Source organism: Mustelus asterias, chromosome 29 (genome assembly GCF_964213995.1).
Source record: "Mustelus asterias chromosome 29, sMusAst1.hap1.1, whole genome shotgun sequence".
NCBI lineage: Eukaryota > Metazoa > Chordata > Chondrichthyes > Carcharhiniformes > Triakidae > Mustelus > Mustelus asterias.
This window is the reverse complement of record NC_135829.1, coordinates 590,099-615,422: the sequence shown is the minus strand read 5'-3', so window position 1 is coordinate 615,422 and position 25,324 is coordinate 590,099. Positions and strand designations below refer to the sequence as shown.

Below are 25,324 nucleotides of genomic sequence, written 5' to 3'. Positions count from 1 at the left end.
AAAAGACCGAGCTCCCTCAGCCTATCCTCATAAGGCATGCCACTCAATCCAGGCAACATCCTTGTAAATCTCCTCTGCACCCTTTCAATCTTTTCCACATCCTTCCTATAGTGAGGTGACCAGAACTGAGCACAGTACTCCAAGTGGGGTCTGACGAGGGTCTTATGTAGCTGCATCATTATCCCCGGACTCCTAAACTCAATCCCTCGATTGATAAAGGCCAGCACACCATACGCCTTCTTAACCACCTCCTCCACCTGCGGGGCCGATTTCAGAGTCCTATGGACCCGGACCCCAAGGTCCTTCTGATCCTCTACCGTACTAAGAGTCTTTCCCTTTATATTGTACTCCTTCACCCCATTTGTCCGACCAAAATGGACCACGACACATTTATCTGGGTTGAAGTCCATCTGCCACTTGTCCGCCCAGTCTTGCATCCTATCTATGTCCCTCTTCAAAGAATTCTGATAAATTGGTTAAACATGATTTCCCTTTCACAAAACTGTGTTAAGAACATAAGAACTAGGAGCAGGAGTAGGCCATCTGACCCCTCGAGCCTGCTCCGCCATTCAATAAGATCATGGTTGATCTTTTTGTGGACTCAGCTCCACTTACCCTCCTGCTCACCATAACCCTTAATTCCTTTACTGTTCAAAAATTTATCTATCCTTGCCTTAAAAACATTCAATGCGTTTGCCTCAACTGCTTCACTGGGCAGGGAATTCCACAGATTCACAACCTTTTGTGTGAAGAAGTTCCTCCTCAACTCAGTCCTAAATCTGCTCCGCCTTATTTTGAGGTTATGCCACCTAGTCCTAGTTTCACCCACCAGTGGAAACAACTTCCCTGCTTCTATCTTATCTATTCCCTTCATAATCTTATATGTTTCTATCAGATTTCCCCTCATTCTTCTGAATTCCAATGAGTATAGCCCCAGTCTACTCAGTCTCTCCTCATAAGCCAACCCTCTCAACTCTGGAGTCAACCTCGTGAATCTCCTCTGCACCCCCTCCAGTGCCAGTATATCCTTTCTCAAGTGTTGACTGCCTGTTTGCCCTGGAATGACATCTTTCATAATGGCTTCTTATATTTTAAATTGATAAATTCTTGATTTCTCGAGGAATTAAGGGCTATGGGGAGAGAGCGGGTAAATGGAGTTGAAATCAACCATGATTGAATGGTGGAGTGGACTCGATGGGCCGAATGGCCTTCCGCTCCTATGTCTTATGGTCTTATGTTAGGCTAACTGGACTGTGTTTCCTGCTTTCGGTCTCCCTTTTTGAATAAAGGAGTAGCATTTGCTATTTTTCAATCTAATGGACTCTTCCCTGAATCTATGGAATTTTGGAAATGAAAACCGATGCATCAACCATCTCACTAGACCCTTTTAAGACCCTAGGATGAAGTCTTTTTGCACCAGGGAATTTGTCAGCCTGCAGACCCAACAAGTTTCCATTGGTCAAAACACACAAAATGCTGGAAAATCTCAGCAGGTCTGACAGCATCTGTGGAGAAAGAAAAGAGCCCCTTACGCAGGGTTATCCAGGCTCGAAATGTTAGCTCTAGTCTCTCTCCACAGATGCTGTCAGACTTGTTGAGAGTTTTCAGCATTTTCTGTTTTTGTTTCAGATTCCAGCATCCGCACTATTTTGCTTTTAATTTTCCACTGGCTATGGCTCTTAACTCTGAGCATGAGACTCTATCTGGGCCTGGGATCTGGTGTAAAAGGGCAAGAATGAGCTTCTACTGAGGTCTCGAATGAGCCTGCAGCCCTAGAACCACTTTGAAGAATATTGCTATTATTTAAAGAGAGAGGGGGATCTGGCTGCTCTTGTTCATGAGTCATAAGTCAGTGTTCAGCCACAGCAAGTAATTAGAAAGGGAAACAGAATATTCCCTTTTATTGTAAAGGGGGGGTTTATAAAACTAAGGAAGCCTTGTTACAGCTGTGCAGGGCATTTTGGAAACTACCCGAGAGTAGTGTGTAGAGGTTTGGTCTCCTTATTTAAAGCAGTATTTTCTTTTTATATTAGTGTCACAAGTAGGCTTACATTAACACTGCAATGAAGTTACTGTGAAAATCCGCAAGTTGCCTCACTTTGGTGCCTGTCAGGGTACACTAAGGGAAAATTTAACATGGCCAATGCACCTAACCAGTACGTCTTTTGGACTGTGGGAGGAAACCGGAGCACCCGGAGGAAACCCACACAACACGGGAAGAATGTGCAGACTCCACACAAATAGTGACCCAAGCCGGGAATCAAACCCCGGATCCCTGGTGCTTTGAGACAGTAGTGCTTACCACTATGTCACTTTTCCTCCTTCCATCCCCTTCTGGAATTGTACCTAATGGAACAGTTAGTGAACCCAGGGCCCTGGCACTGTGAGGCACCAGTGCTAAGCACTGCGTGACCATGTATTGGAGGTGGTTCCAAGAAGGTTCACCAGATTCTGAGGAGGATCTAGAGGTCAGGTATTGAGAAAAGGTTTCCCCTTGAAAGAATCTAGGACGGAGGATATAGTTTCAGGATAGGAGATTTCCCCATTTAAGATGGCGGTGAGGTGTGTTACAATCTTGTTAGGAACTGTTAATATTAAAAAAAAATAAACCTGAACATCCAGTAACTAACTGATCGAACCACCACAAGATGTCACCTTCTATAAAAAAAACTTTATTGTATATCAAAAAGAAATGATCAAAGTAAGTTCAGTTAAGACTGTGGTTGAAAAAGACTTGTGCGAAAACTCAGTTCCACTTTTTATCCTTTCCCCACCCATAGAGTTCCCTTATCTTCTGAAACCTTTCATGTTCGTTCACTTTTCCTGTGGTCAGCTCGAAAGATATACCACCACTATCTTGAATACACTCTGATTTCTCTTCCGCTATTTGCCATGCTTTAAGATTTCAGAAGAGACCTTCCATTGACAGAGTCGTAGTTCCTGCTCCCAATTATTATCCAGTAACTTGTGTTGGAAAATACATATATTTGACTTGAATTATTATTGTCACGTATTGGGACACAGTGAAAAGCATCGTTTCTTGCATGCTATACAGACAAAGCATTCCGTTCAAAGAGTACATGGGGAGAGGGAAAGGAGAGGGTGCAGAATGTAGTGTTACAGTCATAGCTAGGGTTGTAGAGAAAGATCAACTTTATCTAAGGTAGGCCCATTCAAAAGTCTGATGGCAGCAAAGAAGCTGCCTTGAGTCAGTTGGTGTGTAACCTCAGACTTTTGTATCCTTTTCCTGACGGAAGAGAGGAATGTCCGGGTGCATGGGGTCCTTGATTACACTGGCTGCTTTTCCAAGGCAGCGGGAAGTGTAGACACAGTCAATGGATGGGAGGCTGGTTTGCGTGATGGACTGGGCTGCGTTCACAATCCTTTGTAGTTTCTTGTAGCCTTGGACAGAGCAGGAGCCATACCAGGTTGTGGTACATATAGAAAGGATGCTTTCTATTGTACATCTGTAAAAGTTGGTGAAAGTTGTAGCGAACATGTCAAATTTCCTTAGCCTTCTGAGAAAATAAAGGTGTTGGTGAGCTTTCTTAACTATAGCGTCGGTGTGGAGGGACCAGGACAGGTTGTTGGTGATCTTGACACCTAGAAACTTGAAGATCTCGACCATTTCCACTTCATTACCGTTGATGTAGACAGGTGCATGTCTTCCACTACACTCCCTGAAGTCGATGACTATCTCTTTCGTATTACTAACATTGAGGGCGAGATTATTGTCGTCACACCAGTTCACCAGATTCTCTATCTCTTCCCTGCACTCCATCTCATCATTGTTTGAGATCGGACCCATTACGGTGGTGTCATCAGCAAACTTGAAAATTGAGTTGGAGGGGAATTTGGTCACACAGTCATAGGTGTAAAAGGAGTATAGTAAGGGGCTGAGGACACAGCCTTGTGGGGCACCGGCCATAGAATCCTACAGTGCAGAAGGAGGCCATTCAGTCTGTATCGACCACAATCCCACCCAGGCCCTATTCCCATAACCCCATGCATTTATCCTAGCTAGTCCCCTTCATACTAAGGGGCAATTTAGTGTGGCCAGTCCACTTAACCTGCACATCTTTTGACTATGGGAGGAAACCGGAGGAAACCCATGCAGACACGGGGAGAATGTGCAAACTCCACACAGACAGTGACCCAAGCTGGGAATTGAACCCGGGTCCTTGGAGCTGTGAGGCAGCAGTGGTAGCCACACTGCCACCATGCTGCCTCTGGTGTTGAGGAAAGTTGTGGAAGAGTGTTGCCTATCCTTACTGATTGCAGTCCATAGAACCCCTACAGTGCAGAAAGAGGCCAATCGGCCCAACGAGTCTGCACCGACAACAATCCCACCCAGGCCCTATCCCTACATATTTACCTGCTAATCCCTCTAACCCTCATATTTTACCCGCTAATCCCTCTAATCTACGCATACCGGGATGCCAAGGGGCAATTTAGCTTGGCCAATCAACCCAACCTGCGCATCTTTGGACTGTGGGAGGAAACTGGAGCACCCGGAGAAAACCCACGCAGACACAGGGAGAATGTGCAAACTCCGCACAGACAGTGACCAGAACCAGGAATCGAACCCAGGTCCCTGAAGCTGTGAAGCAGCAGTGCTAACCACTATGCTACTGTGCCGCCCTGTGGGTTAGGAAGTCGAGGATCTGTGGGTGAGGACTACCGGTCTGTGGGTTGGGAAGTCGAGGATCCGGTCACAGATGGAGGAGCAGTGCTCCAGGCCACGGAGTTGAGAGATGAGTTTTGTAGGAATAATGGTGTTGAAGGCTGAGCTGTAGTCAATAAATAGGCGTCTGACATAGATGTCTATCCAGGTATGCCAGGGTTGAGTGCAGGGCCAGGGAAATGGCGTCTGCTGCGGACCTGTTGCAGCGATAGGCGAACTGTAGTGGATCTAGTCAGTCCGGGACGCCGGGATGGATCCATGCCATGACTAACCTTTCGAAGCATTTCATATTGCTGATGTGGCTTATATATTCCCCTGTAATATTCTTTTGTGGCTATCAACAATTAGTACCTCTTGTTAATGAATCACTGACCAGTGATGAAAATATCTGATTATTTACTTTCAGATGACGTAGTTCAGAGACTCAATGTTTATTCAGTGTTTAGATTTTGTTCTGGTTTAACCTGCAGACTGAGATCAAGTCTCAGCCGCTGGCTCGGCAGCTCAAGAACAAGAGGGACAAGAGCAGTCCAACTCGAGAAGCCAAATCAATCAAGGTATTTATCAATGTTGGTCTGGGCTGGAAGGGTAGGGGCGCTGGGGTGGGGGGAGGAAATCAACCAGGATTTCTGCCCCTGATAACTTGCAAGTGATTTCTGTGGGACACTGTGTGGAAATGCTGAGGATGGTGGGGTGAGGATTGAACATGCCTGTGTTTCATCCACAACTGAATACAGCTGTTGTCCAGGTCCACAGTTAAAGAATGGCTAATTGGCTGACCCAGTGAGGGGGAACTGAGATTTCAGGAAGGGATTGGGGCACTCGTTTGGAGGCAATGATTGAATCATCCCTCCTCCTGGGTGTGAGATGGAGGGGGCTGACATTGTTTGCTTGTGTTTTCAGTGGAGTGAGTGGCCATCCTATGTTGAGGAACGTTTGCACCTTTTTGAGAGTCTCAAACGGGAGCATGATTCCATACTCAGTGAGCGGGCTGCACGGGACAGCAGGATTATCACCATCACACTACCAAACAACATGCAGATTTGTGGGGAATCATGGAAGACAACACCCTATCAGGTCGCTTGTCAAATCAGGTAAATCCACAAGTACCTTCCTGTTTCTTTTCTGATCCTTGGTCCTTCAGTACTGTATGTGCACAGTACACAGTATTGTACTCAATCTAGACCACTTAAAGCAGTCACATTCCATGTTCGGCTTCCATAAACATTTCCACTCCCTCCAAATTCATGACCCAACAGTCAGCCTCCATATCCACTTGTCCACCCCAATGTCCAGTACCCCACATTCCACATTTTAATCTTTTCCCTTCAGCTTATTTTTCCTTAAGATCCATTATCTTTTTCTGTCACCACCTCCTTGTTCCCATTGTGTCTGAACCACTATCTTTGCCCCTCACTCACCATTCACTCACTGTCTCAACTGAATTCTTCTTGTTTCACACCATTCACTCTGATCACTTGCGCATCCAGTGTCTTTCCTTTCTGAACTCCCCTGATTTGCATCAGGAATATGATGTAAGATTCACTGTGGATAGTCAAAGCCCTTGTGCTAAGTGTGTGCTGTCTAGAAGCACCACACTTGTGATGTCCTTGTAACTCTTTGTTGGCATTCTTACAATAAAACATGGTCTGCTGCAATCTGCTAAGAAATACCATACCTGGTCTGATATTAATAAATTGCCATGTTACACAACTGTTGTGATGTCTTGAAGAGCTCTGTTTATAACTGGGTTAAAGACTTGGGTCTGTCTCTGACAACATTGCACTTTGGTGAATCTGACAGCTTGCAGATTCAAGAATAGGACCATACACCCAGACCCACACACTGCAAACTCCAGAACCCCTCAGTCTTGCTCATTGTCCATATATACTACAAATCCAGTTGAGGTCTTTATGAGCTGAGAACTGAAGGATACAACTTGCTTCTGGATTTGCTTCGTATTTACTGCGCAGCATCAGATCCCCTGTGTGTTTGGTAGATCAGCTCTGTAAGTAGAAGCTGCTACAAAAATATTCTGTTGGTTCCCTTCTGACTCTAGCCAAAGATTAGCCGAGAGTTCCATTATTGCCAAGGTTGGTGGTGAGCTGTGGGACTTGGATCGGCCGCTGCAAGGAGATACCAGTCTTGAACTATTAAACTTTGAAGACCCAGAGGCGCGAGCTGTAAGTTACCCTCCATTGTTCAGCTATTCAATGATTTTACAATGTCATTTAAAGAGTGAAATCATTTTGAAACATACTATTTACTCTTGAGTTAATTAACTTGTTTTTACAGCACTCAAGTTAGGAGTTTTTACTTTACTAGTTGCTGTCTGTAATGGTGATTACCATGTGGACGGGAAGGTTGTATTCTGTCACTAAATTGGATCTGTGTTTAAGCAGGAAAGAAATGGTACTATTATACCATAGGTCCAGAAGCACTGAGGCATGGGATCTTTAACCGTTTAATTGAATTTAAATTGACGTATTTTGATGGATTTGATTTTTGATTTGGATTTGTGTAACTGGTGGGTTGATTACTATTTGTCACGCAGGTATACTGGCACTCGAGTGCGCACATTCTGGGAGAAGCCATGGAGCGGTATTATGGAGGCTGCCTATGTTCCAGCCTACCCATAGAGACGGGATTCTATTATGACATGTTCCTGGGCGACAGGTAATGTTTGTGTTTCTGACAAACCCTTTCCAAGCAGCAAGCTTGTTTTTATGTTTGTACTGAAGTAAATCCAGGAGTAATGGAAGCAGCGGGGTGTGTCATTAATTACACATTTTTATGGTGATGTCCCCACAGGTGAATGGTATGGTGCCACAACCTGGTCAATGTCACGCATTCTGTGTGTGTGAGGTTCCTGTGGTACTGACATCATGAGGCCTGTATCCCAGGTTTTAGGTCCAATGAATGATACCCCTCTAAACTCTGTGCCTGGAGAGAAGGAAGAGTATTCGGGTCCTTGTTTCTGGTTGAATTATCTATGCATTGTTTGACTGAACCTTCACTGCTACAGTTGGGTTTAGTTCCCTTGTATCTCAGCTGGGTTTTGGGATGGGGCCCCTTGTGGCATCAGGTCTCTGCACCTCTCACGCGAAGGATCAGTGTGGGTTACCAGTACGTTGCTGCTTTGGCTTTGCATGTTCACTTAACACCTGTCCCATCACCTCTGCCCCATCATTTCCCCACCACTGCCCCTGCCCTCTCACCGTCTTACAGTGATCTTCTGTTTCACAGAGGAGTATCCAGTGACCAGTTTCCTTACCTGGAGAATATCTGCAAGTCGATCATTAAGGACTGTCAGCCATTTGAGAGATTGGAGGTCAACAAGCAAACTTTGCTTGAAATGTTTAAGGTAATATTCACTATTTGCTGTTCTGTGCTCCATCTTAATTTCTCTCTGAGAGCTTGTATAGTCTATTGCCAGGTCCCCAAGACACTGCTGTTTTACTAGTACCTGGAGTGTGGGACAAGTGGCGCAGGGCTCTATCCACAGCTGCTGTGCTTTCCAGGCTACCTTTGTGTAGGTGACTGACCAGTCCTCTGGTCACTGATTCAAAGTCCCTGTGATGGTGCAGAAAAAGCTGCCAGGCTGACCTCTGACCCCAGACCCATGATGGCCAGGAGCCTAATTTATGTGGATTGGCCTTGTGGAGTTGAATGAGAGGAACCTGTGTAAAGGATAGTAATGGGATAGAATCATTAAATCCAAACTCTGTATCCAGACTGGAGGATGGAGACACCAACTGTAAAACTGAAGAAGACTTTGACAGGCCAAATCTGGGGATGGGTAGCAGACTTGAGGCCAAAATCCTGGCTCAAAGGACAGGCAACGTGGAGCTTGTACTGAGAGGCTTGTAGATTTCTGAGGATGAACAGATTAATGGTCTCTGTTAGTGTATCAAATTGAAGTTTGTACATTAGTATGTTCCGAAATAGGATTCTGGATTATTTGCATCTTGAATTTTCCTCTCAGTAAAAGCAAAATTCTGTGGATGCTGGAAATCTGAAATAAAAACTGAAAAGCAGGTCTGGCAACATCTTTGGAGAGAGAAACAGAGTTAACGTTTCAAGCCCATATGTCTCTTCGACAGAACTGAAGTGGGATAGAAATGTGATGAATTATACTTGGAGAGGGGGTTGGGGAAGAATAGATGGTCTGGGATAGGCTGAAGCTGTAGGGAGATTGACAAAAGATGTCATAGACATCAGACACAAAGGGTATATATGGTCCCATTAAGGACTGAAGAAGGTGCATATAGTGGCATAAAGGTAAGATAGCAGAATGTGTTAATAGGAGAACAAAGTCAGTGTTCAGTGAAAGAAAACTGACAAACAAGGTGGCCCTGTGGGGTTGGGGTGGGGTTGTATTGAAGCAAACCAAGGAAATCAAAAAGGGCGTCAAGGTCGGAGTCACTAATATTATTAATTTTTGTCAGACTGTTTTAGCTTTCGGTGATTCTTTGTTTCTTTCTCAGTACAACAAGTTTAAGGTGCGGATATTAAACGAGAAACTTGACACACTGACAACCACGGTGTACAGGTGAGCAGGAGCATGTGAATTGTACCATCTTTTACATATTAGGGTTTAGGGGCGGAGTGTTCAATCAGGTTTGATAAATCATTGCAACAGAATGTGGAATGTTTGTGTTTCAGCTGGAAGTGCAGGGTCTATCCTGGATCCTCTCCTGGAAATGCAGGATCTATCCAGGATCCCCTTCTGAAAATGCGGGATCTATCCAGGATCCCCTCCAGGAAATGCAGGATCTCTCCTGGATCCCCTCCTGGAAATGCAGGATCTATCCTGGAAATGCGGGATCTCTCCTGGATCTGCTCCTGGAAATGCAGGATCTATCCAGGATCCCCTCCTGGAAATGTGGGATCTCCCCAGGATCCCCTCCTGAAAATGTGGGATCTCTCCAGGATCCCCTCCTGAAAATGTGGGATCTCTCCAGGATCCCCTCCTGGAAATGTGGGATCTATCCTGGATCCCCTCCTGGAAATGCAGGATCTATCCTGGATCCCCTCCTGGAAATGCGGGATCTATCCAGGATCCCTTCCTGGAAATGCAGGATGTCTCCTGGATCCCCTCCTGGAAATGTGGGATTGATCCTGTTTCTTGCTGCGCTCAGTGACATCATCCCAAAGCACCGTGTCAGTTTCCACATGTATGATGAGGATGCACTCCGCACCGTGACATCAGCAGAGAATGTGGCCTAAAGTATTTACGAAGTGTGAGGGAACAGTACTCAGTTATCACAAGCACAACCCAGATTACTAACTCGGGAGCTACATTCATTCAGCCGCTAGCTCAGTATTCCCTTCTAATGAATGTTAAGTGTTTTGATTAGTTGTGCCACTTGATGATGGTGCTGTGCCTGTTGTTGCTGGATTGCATGCAGGTGGGTTAATAAGTAAAGTGACTGATTTCCCAACAGCACCACATGGCTATGTACTGGGTCATTGCCTGAGACCTTGTCACCAGTCAGTCAGTGGGTTTGCACGCTAAGTGCCAGCAGCTATTCTGGTCATTTGAATCACAGCTGACTGTATCTCTTCTGATAGGTGCCTATGCAATTTCCTGTGAGAGCCACTGGGCGATAGAATAGCAAGATGACTGCATTCTCTCACTAATCTAGTGGTCTAGGCCCACTGTAACTTCACAATCTCTCGGCTGAGATCAGTCAATCGCAGTGATCCTGGCGCTGACCCAGCTGACCTTGATCTTGATCCTGCCTATGATTCACCTGAACCTTGTCCTGACTCTGCTCTCTCATAGGTGTGGCCCATTGATTGATTTGAGCAGTGGACCCCATGTCAGGCACACTGGCCAGATTAAAGCTTTGAGACTTTATCAGGTGAGAGTGTGTGATCTCTTATCCCAGTCTATCAATAGCACAGAATTGATTTTGAAATTGAAGTGGGTTTTGCACACAGAAAAATGTGTTTTATGTATTTATAGAGCTCTTCGACATACTGGGAAGGAAAGTCAAACATGGAGATGCTGCAGAGAATCTATGGTATCTCATTTCCTGACGGCAAGATGCTGAAGGAGTGGGAGCAATTGCAGGAAGAAGCAAAGAACCAGGATCACAGAAAGATTGGACAGGTCTGGGAAATGTTCTGTGTTTGGAGGTTTAAAGTGAGCAGCACTGTGCAAATTGGTGCAGTGAGCCAGTCCATCGTTAGAGTCGTAAGTACAGCAGAAAAGAGGAGGTAAATCCACATGTCGAGCTTGGACAATGCAAGTGAGAAAGGAGAAGGTAGTTTTGTCTGTTGCAAGCTAACAGGCTTGCATTATGGCTGTTGATTTTTCCCTTTAATCCAAAGGTCTGTCTCGTTCCAAAGTAAATATAGAAAATGCTGGAAATGCTCAACGAATGAGGCAGCATCGGTGAAGAGAGAAACAGTGAATGTTTCTGGTCTGATCTTTCATCGAAGCTGAAAGAAGTTACAAATATAACATCTTTTATGCCTGGGCTGTGCATCACATATCCTTGTTTTATTTCCATCTGCTTTACAGGAGCAGGAGTTGTTTTTCTTCCATGATCTCAGCCCTGGAAGCTGTTTCTTTCTCCCAAGAGGGGCTTCTATTTACAACACACTGGCAGCATTTATACAGGTACGTACCTCATTCATACAACAATTATACTGCCACAGATTCTATTATTCATTGGTATAACTGAGGTGAGGAAATATGTGGACAGGTAGAAGGGATACCTTCCTGTGTTCTTATTCTTTGAGATTTATCTGTGGTTGCACCATCTGGTATGGAGCAGGGCAGTGCCAAGTTCCATCTCGAGTCGCTGCTCGCTGAGTGGCTAAAGGATTTAAGGAAGAAGAAAAGTTTGTCGGAATTACTGATCCAGAATATCTTGAATTTGGCTAGGATAAGCATGAGATGTTTCACTTCAGGTGTGATTCAAATGACTAGAGAGCTTTTATCAAACAAAGTTTATTTAAGAATATATTTAACATATACGGAACGAAAATTAGAAATAACTTATCAATTACAAGTGAAAACGAAACAGTCACAATAACGTATAACCCTTAACCAATATATATCAGATGTTCCAATCAAAACCAATATCCAAAAACAAAACCCTTTGAACAGATTTTTCACTGCAGAGGCTAAAGCTCGCATGATACTGGAATCCACTTCCCTGGGTTGATGCTGATTTCAAATGATCTTGAAAACTCAGAGCAGTTTGTAGTCAGATCAGTTCCCCAAAACACCAGATTCTTTACTGCAGCATGGCAACAAGCCTTTGCTTCAGCTAACTGGTAAAATTTTCAAAGCAAAACAGAGAGAGAAAGAGACTTCTTTTTCAGCTTGCTTCTAAGACCGCCTCCAACACTGCAGCCAGAATGAAACTAAAGCTGAAAACCTTCTGTCACCTGACCCCCTCCTTCCAGCAATAACGTCACCCAAGGCTGTGACCATGATTTTAAAAAAACCTCTTAAAGGTGCACTAACCTCTCACTGTGAGAAATGAGAACCTATTTGCTTTGACATCTTGGGCATCATCGAAATATGGTCGACAGACCAAGGACACATCAGCAATAAGGATGTGACAATTCCTGTACCCAGGGCAAGAAGAGCACAACACCCATAGAGTTGGCCTCATTCTCAGATGCTTAGCACAAACCTTATTTGGGTGAAAGCACATCATCACTGCCAGCTTCCTCACAAAGCACCCCAAAGTCATTGTCACACAAGTCTGTGAATCAACAGAGAGAGCCACAGGGGAGGAGAAAGACGACTTTGTCCATCAATTTCAGGATATGCTGGACAAAGAACCCAGCTTATAGTATCTATCTACTGATCCTGACCTCAATGCTAAGCCCAATGGCAACCAGTGAGGACTGAACAGTATGATTGGGCGCCATGAGTCAGCAAGTATGCTCAACAGAAGCTGTAAGCATCTGCTGCAAAAGCAATGGGCTCAGCATTGAGAATATCTTCAAACACAAAGACATCCATAAAATGGACATGGAGGTCCCCATATCGTAGTACCCTGGAAACAGCTGACTATATGCATCAGCAGCAGATGGAGGACATCCTTACAAGATATTCAGAAGAGTCAGGATGCCAATGGAGGATTGGACCACCCACCTTAGATGGTGGGATGGACCTGAAGCTGCAGAAGTCAATCATAAAGTTATCAAGGTCATTTGCAGTTGGAGGAACTGATGAATGAATACTGATGAGGAACAAGAGGGCTAGGAAAAGAACATTGAGCAAAAACGAGACAATGTCAAGTACAGAAGACTAGATAAAGCTATGAAGAGCTGCGAGAGAGACAACTGTGGATGGATGGAGTGAAAAGGCAGGGAGGCACCAGTAGCAGTAAACTGGAGTGACTCCAAAATACTGTACAGGATTAACTGGTTACCAATGAAGGACAAGGATGGTATGATGTTATGGACATGAGAAACAGGAAGTGAGGTGGGTGCAGAACTTATCCTCAATCGCCCAAGCTCCATGTTTGAGTTCAAAGACAAAAGGATACACTTGCATTGACGGCATGTTGGCACAGTGGTTAGCACTGTTGCCTCACAGTGCCAAGGATCTGGTTCAATTCCGGCCTTGGGTCACTGTCTGCGTGGAGTTTGCATGTTCTCCCTGTGTCTGCTTGGGTTTCCTCTGGGTGCTCTGGTTTCCTCCCACAGTTCTATGATGTGCAGGTTAGATGGGTTAGCCATGGTACAGGGATCTTTTGGAGAGTCGGTGCAGACTGAATGGGCTAAGTAGCCTCCTCCTGCACTGTAGGGATTCGATGGTTCTTTTGGAGGCAGAACAGCAAAGTTTCACTAGGTTGCTCCCTGGGATGAGGGGATTGTCTAGTAATGAGAGGTGGCCATTGGTAGTGGTCCAGGAGCAAACTTGAGAGGAAAGTCCAGGTGGACAGTTCAGTTGTGAGGGAGTGCTGTGCTGTTCTTGGTGTTGACTTTCAGATGGGACATTAAACTGAGACCCTGCCTCTACCTCAGGTAGGATTTGAAAGATAGGGTGGCATTTTTTGAAGACAAGCAGTGACCCCTACCACTTAAAAAGACAAAGGCAGCAGAACACCACCACCTGGAAATTCCCCTCCAAGCTACACACCATCCTGAGCTGGAACTATATTGCTGTTCTTCGCTGTTGCTGGGCCAAAGCCCTGCACAGCAGTGTGGAACTACATGCACCAGATGGACTTCAGCGGTTCAAGAGATGACTTCTCAAGGGAAAGTAAGAATGGGCAGCAAATGCTTGTCTTGCCAGTGATGCCCAAATTCCATGAAAGAATTTTAAAATGTTACCCACAGTGCTCTGGCAAATATTTATCCTGCTGATAATGTTACTAAAATAGTGTGTGATCATTAATCATATTGCTGTTTTGTGGGATTTTGTTGTATACAAACTGTCTGCAATCTTTCCTACATTGGAACAGTAAGAAGTCTCACAACATCAGGTTAAAGTCCAACAGGTTTATTTGGTAGCACTGATGAAGGGGCAGCGCTCCAAAAGCTCGTGCTGCCAAATAAACCTGTTGGACTTTAAACTGGTGTTGTGAGACTTCATACTGTGCCTATCCCAGTCCAACGCCGGCATCTCCACATCATGGCTACATTGGAACAGTGGTGACACTTCAAAAGTACTTCATGGCTGTAATGCATATGAGACTCCGAGGTTGTAAGAGGCACTTTTAAAATGTGAGTTTGGTCTTGATTGTCGATCTGTCCTTGCTGCAGGAGGAGTATCATAAACGCGGATTCACTGAAGTGGTCTCTCCAAATATCTACAACAGCCGTCTGTGGGAGATGTCTGGCCACTGGCAGCACCACAGGGAGAACATATTCAGCTTTGAGGTAGAGAAGGAGATCTTCACACTGAAGCCCATGAATTGCCCGGGTCACTGGTATGTATCAAACACACAGGTTGCTTTAGAATATTTAATGTTTTTAAACTTTTGGAAGATAGTTTAACAGTTTGTTTGGGGTCAATTTGTCTTGAGCATCTTTCATGAGGTGAGGGAGTATTTGTTGCCCTTTGAGTTCCCCGAAAGTCAAGCAGAGAGTGTGGATCTACAGTCACCTGTGGAGGCTGGGCAAGGATTGCGGATGATCTTCCTTAAAAGACACTGGGGCTTTTGGAAATAATCCAGCAACTATACTGATGGAATTGGCTCTCTCTGAACTGGAACGGGACCCATGTCTGAACAGAAAGGTAAATAGGGAGATGGCAATAGCTTTACTCTAGAAAGCGTGGCGGCGATGGGATGGCATGTACAAATATGTAAGCAGCCCAAATGTAGCAGTAAAGGTTCAGTCAAATCGGGGGCAGGGCGGACAGTCAAATTATACAACAAATTACATGAATGAACTGTCAGATCTGGCAAATGAAGTGCAAAACATAAAGGTGCGGAAGTATATTTTGGTCAGAAGAATAGGGAGGCAACTTACTTAGGAGATGCAAGTCTGGTGTGGTAGAGGAACAAGGGATCTCTGAGTACAAATACACTGATTACTAAAAGTTACACCACAGGTCAGCAGGGCCCGTTTACAAGAATAAACAAACCAAGCATTATTTCTAGAGGGATAGAATTGAAAAGTAAGGAAGATGCATTAAACCTGTATCAAACCTTGGTTCGATCACACTTAAGAATACTAGGTGCAATTCTGATGGTCACATTATAAATAGGATATAGGGGCACTGGAAAGAGTGAAGAGCAGATTTACAAAGATGATACCAGAAATTTGTGGGTTTGCATATTGCGAAAGTATTAGCAGGCTGGATCTCTTCTGAAAAAAAAAGGCTGAGGGATGATCTATTAGATGTATTTCTAATTAGTAAAGATTTGGATAGAACGGATAAAGAGAGAATGTTTCCTCTTGAGAAGAAGAGAATTACTAAAAGCTGTTAATATAAGGTCATCATCAAGAAATCCAATGGGAAATTCCTGAGAAACTTGTTTATCCAAAGAATGGTGAGAATGTGGAACTCGGTACCAAAAGGCATGGTTGAAATGAATAGTGTGGATACATTTAAGGGGAAACTAGACAAACATTTGAAGTTCAGGCTCAACCTAACAGTTGAATCCAATGGTAGATTTAGGTGAGGAAAGATGGGAGGAACCTTGAGTGGAGCATATGCACCACCTTGGAGTGGTTGGGCTGAATGACCTGTTTCTGTGCCACATATAATCTGTCAGATGGAGTGATTCTTGAAGGGAGACTTGGTTCCAATGAGAAGTGGTCAACCACACAAATGGTGACGGAGTGCTCTGTTGCACTGTTTCTATCAGTTTGATGTTTGACCATCGTCCACGATCCTGGCGTGAGCTCCCTCTGCGGTTAGCTGATTTTGGTGTTCTTCATCGCAATGAGCCTTCGGGGGTGTTAACCGGATTAACCAGATTGCGCCGATTCGAACAGGATGATGCTCACATTTTCTGCACGTTAGAACAGGTGAATAAAAATCTGCATTCTTTCTCACTCACCTTTTTAAATCTGCATCAGAGGTGGTTCCATATAACTTGAGCAGAAGTTGAACTTCAATTCTCACTATTTTGTCTAAATTTATTCCCCTAAAGAGTGGGAATAAAATACTCACTGAGGTACAGTTCCTGAAGGTGCTGAGTCTCACCAGGGTATCGTTCCTGAAGACACTAACTCTCACTGAGGCACTATCATGGTGTACTCACTATTATTGGGGACAGTTTCAAAGCACCAGACCTTTAGATAAGTGATGGAACTTTATTTTTGTGAGTCAAGACTGAGTGATTGCTCAAGATCCTGAGCAACCAGGTGTCGCTGGCCAGCAATCAGGAACAAGACCCTCAGCTACTTTTGTTCTTTCCCCAGTCCGAGGCCTGAGGCCTGTGTTAACATCGCAATACCATCACAGCTGAAGTCAGCTTACTGAGTACAGGCCAGTGACCACACCCTGGACCTCCTGCTGCTCCTTGCTATTTGGCACAATGCACTACATGTATTGAGTTTCCAGAATGGCTTGTCCCTTGGCCAGTTTATAGTTAGAGGTTCTTATTCTTGTTTTCCTATTTCAGATTGGGGAGGAGATGAAAGGGTGCCTGGACTTTCTCCGTTCAGTGTATGGAGTGTTTGGCTTCAGTTTCCAGCTCAACCTTTCCAAGCGGACAGAGAAGTTTCTTGGAGATGTGAACTTGTGGCATCAGGCTGAAAAGGCAAGTGATGACTGCACTGTTCCGGTTAATGTTGGAAAAACAGTGATTGGTAGTGATAGTGAGTTGGTTTAACATCAACTGTGCGAGGCTGCACTCGCCACTACCCTGTCAGCCTTGAACAAGGGCAGCTGGGTTTCAGTTTTATGGAGGGCTTCGTAAATCAGACACTGGCTGTCTGATACATTGAATTCTGACTGTAAGAGTTATCATGTCCCTCATTGAAAATAACATTACCTACAAACTGTATTGCCTCCAACTCCTGATGGACCCGCCCTGGGATGTTTGACCAAGCAGGGTAGGAGGGAGCATTACTCTGCAGCTTAATCCTGTGCTGTACCTCTTCTGGAAATGTTTGAGGACAGTGTGGAGGAGGTTTTACTCTGTAACTGCATGCTGTACCTGTCCTGGGAGTGTTTGATGGGGACAGTGTAGAGGGAGCTTTACTCTGTATCTAACCCCGTGCTGTACCTGTCCTGGGAGTGTTTGATGGAGACAGTGTACAAAGAACAAAGAAAATTACAGCACAGGAACAGGCCCTTCAGCCCTCCAAGCCTGCACCGACCATGCTGTCCGACTGAACTAAAACCCCCTACCCTTCCGGGGGCCATATCCCTCTATTCCTATCCTATTCGTATATTTGTCAAGATGTCCTTTAAAAGTCACTACCGTGTCCACCTCCACTACCTCCCCCGGCAACGAGTTCCAGGCACCCACTACTCTGTGTAAAAGATCTGCCTCGTACATCTCCTTTAAACCTTGCCCCTCGCACCTTAAACCTGTGCCCCCGAGTAATTGACTCTTCCACCCTGGGAAAAAGCTTCTGACTATCCACTCTGTCCGTGCCTCTCATAATCTTGTAGACTTCTATCAGGTCTCCCCACAACCTCCGTCGCTCCAGTGAGAACAAACCAAGTTTCTCCAACCTCTCCTCATAGCTAATGCCCTCCATACCAGGCAACATCTTGGTAAATCTTTTCTGTACTCTCTCCAAAGCCTCCACATCCTTCTGGTAGTGTGGCGACCAGAATTGAACACTATATTCCAAGTGCGGCCTAACTAAGGTTCCATAAAGCTGCAACATGACTTGCCAATTTTTAAACTCAATATCCCAGCCGATGAGGCAAGCATGCCGTATGCCTTCTTGACTACCTTCTCCACCTGCATTGTCACTTTCAGTGACCTGTGTACCTGTACACCCAGATCCCTTTGCCTATCAATACTCTCAAGGGTTCTGCCATTTACTGTATATTTCCTATCTGTATTAGACCTTCCAAGATGCATTACCTCACATTTGTTGGGATTAAACTCCATCTGCCATCTCTCTGCCCAAGTCTCCAACTGATCTATATCCTGCTGTATCCTCTGATGGTCCTCATCGCTATCCGCAAATCCACCAACCTTTGTGTCGTCCGCAAACTTACTAATCAATCCAGTTACATTTTCCTCCAAATCATTTATATATATTACAAACAGCAAAGGTCCCAGCACTGAACCCTGAGGAACGGCACTTGTCACAGCCCTCCATTCAGAAACGCACCCTTCCACTGCTACCCTCTGTCTTCTTTGACCGAGCCAATTTTGTATCCACCTTGCCAGCTCACCTCTGATCCCATGTAATTTCACCTTCTGCACCAGTGTGCAATGAAGGACCTTGTCAAAGGCCTTACTGAAGTCCATGTAGACAACATCCACTGCGCTACCCCCATCAATCATCTTCGTCACTTCCTCGAAAAACTCGATCAAGTTCGTGAGACACGACCCCCCCCTCCACAAAACCATGTTGCCTCTCACTAATATGTCCACTTATTTCCAAGTGGGAATAAACCCTGTCTCGAAGAATCCTCTCCAATAATTTCCCTACCACTGATGTAAGGCTCACCGGCCTGTAATTATCTGGATTATTCTTGCTACCCGTCTTAAACAAAGGAACAGCATTGGCTATTCTCCAATCCTCTGGGACCTCCCCTGTAGCCAGTGAGGATACAAAGATTTCTCTCAAGGCCCCAGCAATTTCTTCCCTTGCCTGTCTCAGTATTTTGTGGTATATCCCATCAGGCCCTGGGGACTTGTCTACCTTGATGTTTCTCAAGAACCCCAATACCTCTTCCTTTTTGATCTCAACATGACTCAAACTATCGACACACCCTTTCCCAGACTCATTATCCACCAAGTCCTTCTCTTTGGTGAATACTGACGCAAAGTACTCATTTAATACCTCGCCCATTTCCTCCAGCTCGACGCATAGATTCCCTCCCTTGTCCTTGAGTGGGCCAACCCTCTCCCTGGCTACCCTCTTGCTCTTTATATATGTATAAAAAGCCTTGGGATTTTCCTTAATCCTGCTGGCCAATGCTTTTTCGTGACCCCTTTGAGCCCTCCTTACTCCTTGCTTAAGTTTCTTTCAACTTTCCTTGTATTCCACACTTGCTTCGTGTGTTCCCAGCCTCCTCGCTTTGACAAATGCTTGCTTTTTCTCTTTGACTAGGCTCACAATATCTCTCGTTATCCAAGGTTCCCAAAACTTGCCATACTTATCCTTCATCCTGACAGGAATGTGCCGGTCCTGAATCCCTATCAACTTACACTTGAAAGCCTCCCACATGCCAGATGTTGATTTGCCCTCAAACATCTGCCCCCAGTCTACATTCTTCATTTCCTGCCTAATATTGTTGTAATTAGCCTTCCCCCAATTTAACACCTTAATTTGGAGAGGGAGCTTTACTCTCTATTTAACCCTGTGCTGTACCTGTCCTGGTAGTGTTTGATGGAACAGTGTAGAGGGAGCTTTACTCTGTGTCTAACCCCGTGCTGTACCTGTCCTGGGAGTGTTTGATGGAGACAGTGTCGAGGGAGCTTTACTCTGTATCTAACCCAGTGCTTTACCTGTCCTGGGAGTGTTTGATGGGGACAGTGTAGAGGGAGCTTTACTCTGTATCTAACCCAGTGCTGTACCTGTCCTGGGAGTGTTTGATTGGGGCAGTGTAGAGGGAGCTTTACTTTGTATCTAACCTTGTATTATACTTTGCTCTTGGCGTTTCATGCTGAGATTGGGAAAATGTGCATTGGCTAGTAGCAATATTTGAACTTCAGTGAGCATGCAAGCTCTTAAAGACATGTTGTAAAAACTACAACACTAAGGCAAGCTGAGTTTTGTGTTTTTATTTCCTGTGGTTTAGCAGTTGGAGTGCAGTTTGAAAGAATGTGGCGAGAGCTGGAGACTGAGTGAATGCGACGAAGCATTGTATGGACCAAAGGTTAGTGTGGAGCATCGTTCCAGTGTGATCATCATCTGCTCAAAACTAGCAGAGACTTTCTGATTCTCTGATTCCCTGCAGATCGACATTGAGATAAAGGATGCTCGAGGCCGAAACCATCAATGTGCTACCATCCAGCTGGACTTTCAGCTACCCATTCGGTTTAATCTGACTTATATTAGGTAAGTTCAGTTATTGTGACTTCTCAGAATCCTGCTCATTTCCTCATCTTACTTTTCATCAGCACTCTGTGCTTGGTTGGTGGGTGCAGCGGTTACTGTGTCAGTAACTATACTATACATAGAACTATGTTCTATGTTCTAACTATATCACAGATGTGGGATCAGACTGTGTTAATTCTACTTTCCCTGTCTGACTGGGAATGCTGATCACAGCTTGGGCAGCAATTACATTGACAAAAGTGGCCTCAGAGTCTGTGTTCAGGAGCCGGGAGGTGGGGGTGGTGATATCAGTTAGGGTTCTTGCTACTGACTATAGTTCAGCAACATTTGCAGGTAGTGGTGTGTAGAACTCCTACAACGCAGAGGGAGGTCAATTGGCCCATCAAGTCCACCGACTCTTTGACAGAGCATTCTACCATAGCCCACCCCTGCCCTATCCCCATGACCCCAAACATTAACCCCACTAATCCTGGGACATATCTTGGGACACGAAGGGCCAGTTTAGCATGGCCAATCCACCTAACTGCACATAGAACATAGAAAGAATACAGCACAAACAGGCCCTTCGGCCCACAAGCTGCACCGGTCATGTCCCCTACCTACCTAGGCTTATATATAGGTTTACCTATAACCCTCAATCCCATCAAGTCCCATGTACTCATCCAGAAGTCTCTTAAAAGACCCGATCGAGTTCGCCTCCACCACCACCGACGGCAGCCGATTCCACTCGCCCACCACCCCTGACTTACTTACCCCTGACATCTCCTCTGTACCTACTCCTCAGTACCTTAAACCTGTGTCCTCTTGTAGCAGCCATTTCAGCCCTGGGAAAAAGCCTCTGAGAATCCACCCGATCTATACCTCTCAACATCTTGTACACCTCTATCAGGTCACCTCTCATCCTTCGTCTCTCCAAGGAGAAAAGACCGAGCTCCCTCAGCCTGTCCTCTAAGGCATGCCAACCAATCCAGGCAACATCCTTGTAAATCTTCTCTGCACCGTTTCAATCATTTCCACATCCCTCCTGTAATGAGGCAACCAGAACTGAGCACAGTACTCCAAGTGGGGTCTGACGAGGGTCTTATAAAGCTGCATCAGTATCTCCCGACTCCTAAACTCAATCCCTCGATTGATGAAGGCCAGCACACCATACGCCTTCTTAACCACCTCCTCTACCTGCGAGGCCGATTTAAGAGTCCTGTGGATCCGGACCTCAAGGTCCTTCTGAAGCTCTACACTGCTAAGAGTCTTACCCTTGATATTATACTCCTTCATCCCATTTGACCTGCCAAAATGTACCACTACACATTTATCCGGGTTGAAGTCCATCTGCCACTTCTCCGCCCAGTCTTGCATCCTATCTATGTCACGCTGCAGCTTCTGACATCCCTCCAACCTATCCACAACACCACCAACCTTTGTGTCGTCAGCAAATTTACCAACCCATCCCTCCACTTCCTCATCCAGGTCATTTATGAAAATGACAAACAGCAAGGGTCCCAGAACAGATTCCTGGGGCACTCCACGGGTGACCGACCTCCATTCAGAAAAAAACCTATCTACAACCACTCTCTGCCTTCTGCAGGCAAGCCAGTTCTGAATCCACAAGGCAACAGCCCCTTGGATCCCATGCCCTCTCACTTTCTCGAGAAGTCTTGCATGGGGGACCTTATCGAATGCCTTGCTGAAGTCCATGCAAACCACATCTACCGCTTTTCCTTCGTCAATGTGTTTAGTCCCATTTTCAAAGAACTCCAGCAGGCTCGTAAGGCACGATTTACCTTTGACAAAGCCGTGCTGACTACTTTTGAGCATACTAAACTTCTCCCTGGTTAGACTCACCGGTCGGTAATTTCCTGGGCTATCCTTATTCCCTTTCTTGAATATAGGAACCACATCCGTAATCCTCTGGAACTTCTCCCGTCTCCATCGACGACGCAAAGATCATCGCCAGAGGCTCTGCAATCTCTTCCCTCGCCTCCCACAGTAACCTGGGGTACATCCCATCCGGCCCTGGCGACTTATCTATCTAGATGCTATTCAAAATTTCCAACACATCCTCTTTCTTAATGTCCACATACTCAATATTTTCAGTCCGCCTCAATTCTGTAGTACAACCACCCAGGTCTTTTTCCACCGTGAATACCGAGGTAAAATATTCATTAAGCACCTCTGCTATTTCTTCCAGTTCTGTACAGACTTTCTCACCTTCACCTTTTATAGGTCCTATTCCTTCACATCTCATCCTTTTACTCTTCACATATTTATAGAACGCCTTAGGGTTCTCCTTAATCTTATCTGCCAAGGCCTTCTCGTGACCCCTTCTGGCTCTCCTAATTTCTTTCTTGAGTCCCTTCCTACAAGTCGTATACTCGTCTAGATCCCTATCATCGCCTAGCTCTCTGAACCTTTTGTACGCTTTCCTTTTCTTTCTCACTAGGTTCAGCGCAGCTTTCGTGCACCACGGTTCCCGTAACCTACCAACAACTCCCTGTCTCATCGGAACAAACATTCCTTGAAAATCTGCCACCTTACTTCAGTACTTTTCCTCGAGAATGCCTCCTTCCAATTTACGCCTCTAATCTCCTGCCTGATGGCTTCATATTTCCCCTTACTCCAGATAAACACTTTCCTAGCTTGCCTGATCCTATCTCTTTCCAATGCTAGCGTAAAGGAGATAGAGTTATGATCAGTATCCCCAAGATGCTCCCCCACTGAGAGATCCGACACCTGTCCAGGCTCATTAGCCAGTACCAGATCGAGTACAGCCTCTCCTCTTGTAGGCTTATCCACATGCTGTGTCAGGAAACCCTCCTGAACACACCTAACAAACTCCTCCCCATCCAAACCCCTTACCCGAGGGATATTCCAATCGATGTTTGGGAAATTAAAGTCTCCCATCAAGACAACCCTGTTATTCCTACATCTCTCCAGGATCTGTTTCCCTATCTGCTCCTCAACATCCCTGTTACTATTGGGCGGCCAGTAGAAAACACCCAGCAAAGTCATCTTTGAAGCAGGTTTGATGGTGCAAGACTATACTGTTAAATAGTGAGCTTGGATTCATGTGATGAATGATAGTGACTGGGGTGAGTTCCTGGGCAGTGGCAGTTCCTATTGATGGCTGTCCCAGTTTGAGCGATGGTTTCAGGGAGAGTAACTGGGTTGGGTCAGTGCTGGGATGGTGGGTGTTAGGAAGGCCTTTGTTTTTCAAATGCACTGCTGATTCACTTTACTGTTCTCTATAGTAAGGATGGAATGGATGGAAGCCGCCCAGTTATCATTCATCGCGCTGTGCTGGGATCGCTGGAAAGCATGGTGGCAATCCTTGCTGAGAACTACGCTGGGAAATGGTAATGTTTCAAAACGAGACATGCAGAGAGAGTGAGTGTCTCGCACAGAAATTCAATTGCTCTCACTCTCAGTTGGCGACAAGTGTCTGGATTCAGAGTCAATGGCATTACAGTAACAGCTCAGTTCACTGTAATATGTATCCTCAACATGTGGTCCCTTTGATACTGAGGGCTGCTTTATTATTTATTTCTACAATGTAGGTAACACACATAAGGCACAATTTGCTGTGGGACTGAAGTCGTGTAGGACCAGGTAGAGCTGGGATGGCTCACTTGCCATGAAGTGAATCAGATTGCTGACTCCAGGTTGCAAGGACTTCCGGCGAATGGCCGCACGTTCCTGGTGGCACCCACCCCCTGTCCATTGAGGCATTGACACACCCCAATGTAAATACTGACACCTGAGGACTGGCTGTAAAGAGGTGAATATATTGACAGTGCCCAACAGCTGCTAGGAAAGTTGTTAAATTCATCCTCCTAACTCCCCACCACAAGTAAGATAGAGTTTAATGGAAATGTGTGGGTGCTGCAACAGCTTAAAGATCTGCCTGGTGCTCTCATCTCCCTGATCACCAGTCCCTTATAGTGAAGACTGTGATGCATTTTCATATTTTGTGGTAATTTCTCTGTGTCCACGATGACCTTTCTTTTCCGTCCCACAATCCAGCCTTGCTTTGGGCTGAGCACTTTTCCCTGTCATGTTGAATAATTAGTCACAATTTTCTGTTCTGGGCCTTTTACCTATCTGTACTTGATTAATGTTTATTTCATGGATAACCTTTCTAGTCGGGGAGTTTCAGTCCCATCAGTCTGAGCTGGTTTGGGTCCCAGATCCTGGAGGTGAGACTCTACTATCTGAGGCTGAGTTAATACCTCTTCCTATTCACTTTCTGTCCAGCTCTGTGTCACTCGCAGGAGTGGCCAATATGCTGAAATAATCAGCGATCCTGAGTGTAACAATGTTTTTGGGTGGAAGGAGGCATCTGGTGAGGAAACATTGTTCAGAGATTATTGATGTCAGTGCAAACATTGGAGAGCTTTAAATGGCAACAGACGGACAGTCAGGATTAGACCAGAGCTCTGAATGATTTATCTCTCGACTGGTCTGCCTCGTAGGCCCCCCCTGGGAAAAGGTGACATTGGCCTATTCGCAAGCCTTTGTAAGTATCCCGCTGAACCTAGGTTGAACTTCCTCTTTGTGTTTCTTCATGCCTCCTCCATTCCCCATCCCACTTTTCTAATCCACTTCACACACCTGTTTAACCCTGTGTCTGCACTCTCTCTGAGATTTATAAACCGGCTACAGGAATTTTCCCTCCTTTGCTAAGGTCTTCCGTGCAATCTGCAATGTGCGAGTGCTGCAAGACATGAGATCACATGCCATTTCCCCGTATCAGGCACTTTAGCTGCAGTTTGTTTCCCTTACTGCTTATTTCCAAAACTATTAACTTGTCAAATTTACTCTTCATTTCTGTTACCCACAAGGGTGTTGAAAGCCTGATTAATCTGATTTGTGATCTGTTTGAATGTTTCAAACATTATTCACCTTCATTATTAAAAACCACTTGTAAGTATAATGGTGTCTGCTAGCCGGAAATGATGAAAGCGTGGTAGAGGGGAAAGTCTTCATCACTTTTAAACTATATTTCCATTT

The 25,324-nt window shown here is 45.3% G+C and overlaps 1 protein-coding gene across 1 annotated transcript in view; it reads left to right on the top strand.

Moving 5' to 3' along the window:
* Positions 1-25,324, top strand: part of LOC144480433 (threonine--tRNA ligase 1, cytoplasmic-like) — a 38,090-nt gene that overhangs the window by 6,325 nt on the left and 6,441 nt on the right. The window contains exons 2-16 of the mRNA XM_078199853.1: positions 5,155-5,241; positions 5,588-5,778; positions 6,744-6,867; positions 7,239-7,360; positions 7,931-8,048; positions 9,172-9,236; positions 10,473-10,551; positions 10,656-10,802; positions 11,217-11,315; positions 14,429-14,595; positions 15,982-16,144; positions 16,744-16,881; positions 20,058-20,135; positions 20,217-20,317; positions 23,566-23,670. Coding sequence (XP_078055979.1) covers positions 5,155-5,241; positions 5,588-5,778; positions 6,744-6,867; positions 7,239-7,360; positions 7,931-8,048; positions 9,172-9,236; positions 10,473-10,551; positions 10,656-10,802; positions 11,217-11,315; positions 14,429-14,595; positions 15,982-16,144; positions 16,744-16,881; positions 20,058-20,135; positions 20,217-20,317; positions 23,566-23,670 — 1,784 coding nt within the window. The remainder of the gene's footprint in view (positions 1-5,154; positions 5,242-5,587; positions 5,779-6,743; positions 6,868-7,238; positions 7,361-7,930; positions 8,049-9,171; positions 9,237-10,472; positions 10,552-10,655; positions 10,803-11,216; positions 11,316-14,428; positions 14,596-15,981; positions 16,145-16,743; positions 16,882-20,057; positions 20,136-20,216; positions 20,318-23,565; positions 23,671-25,324) is intronic.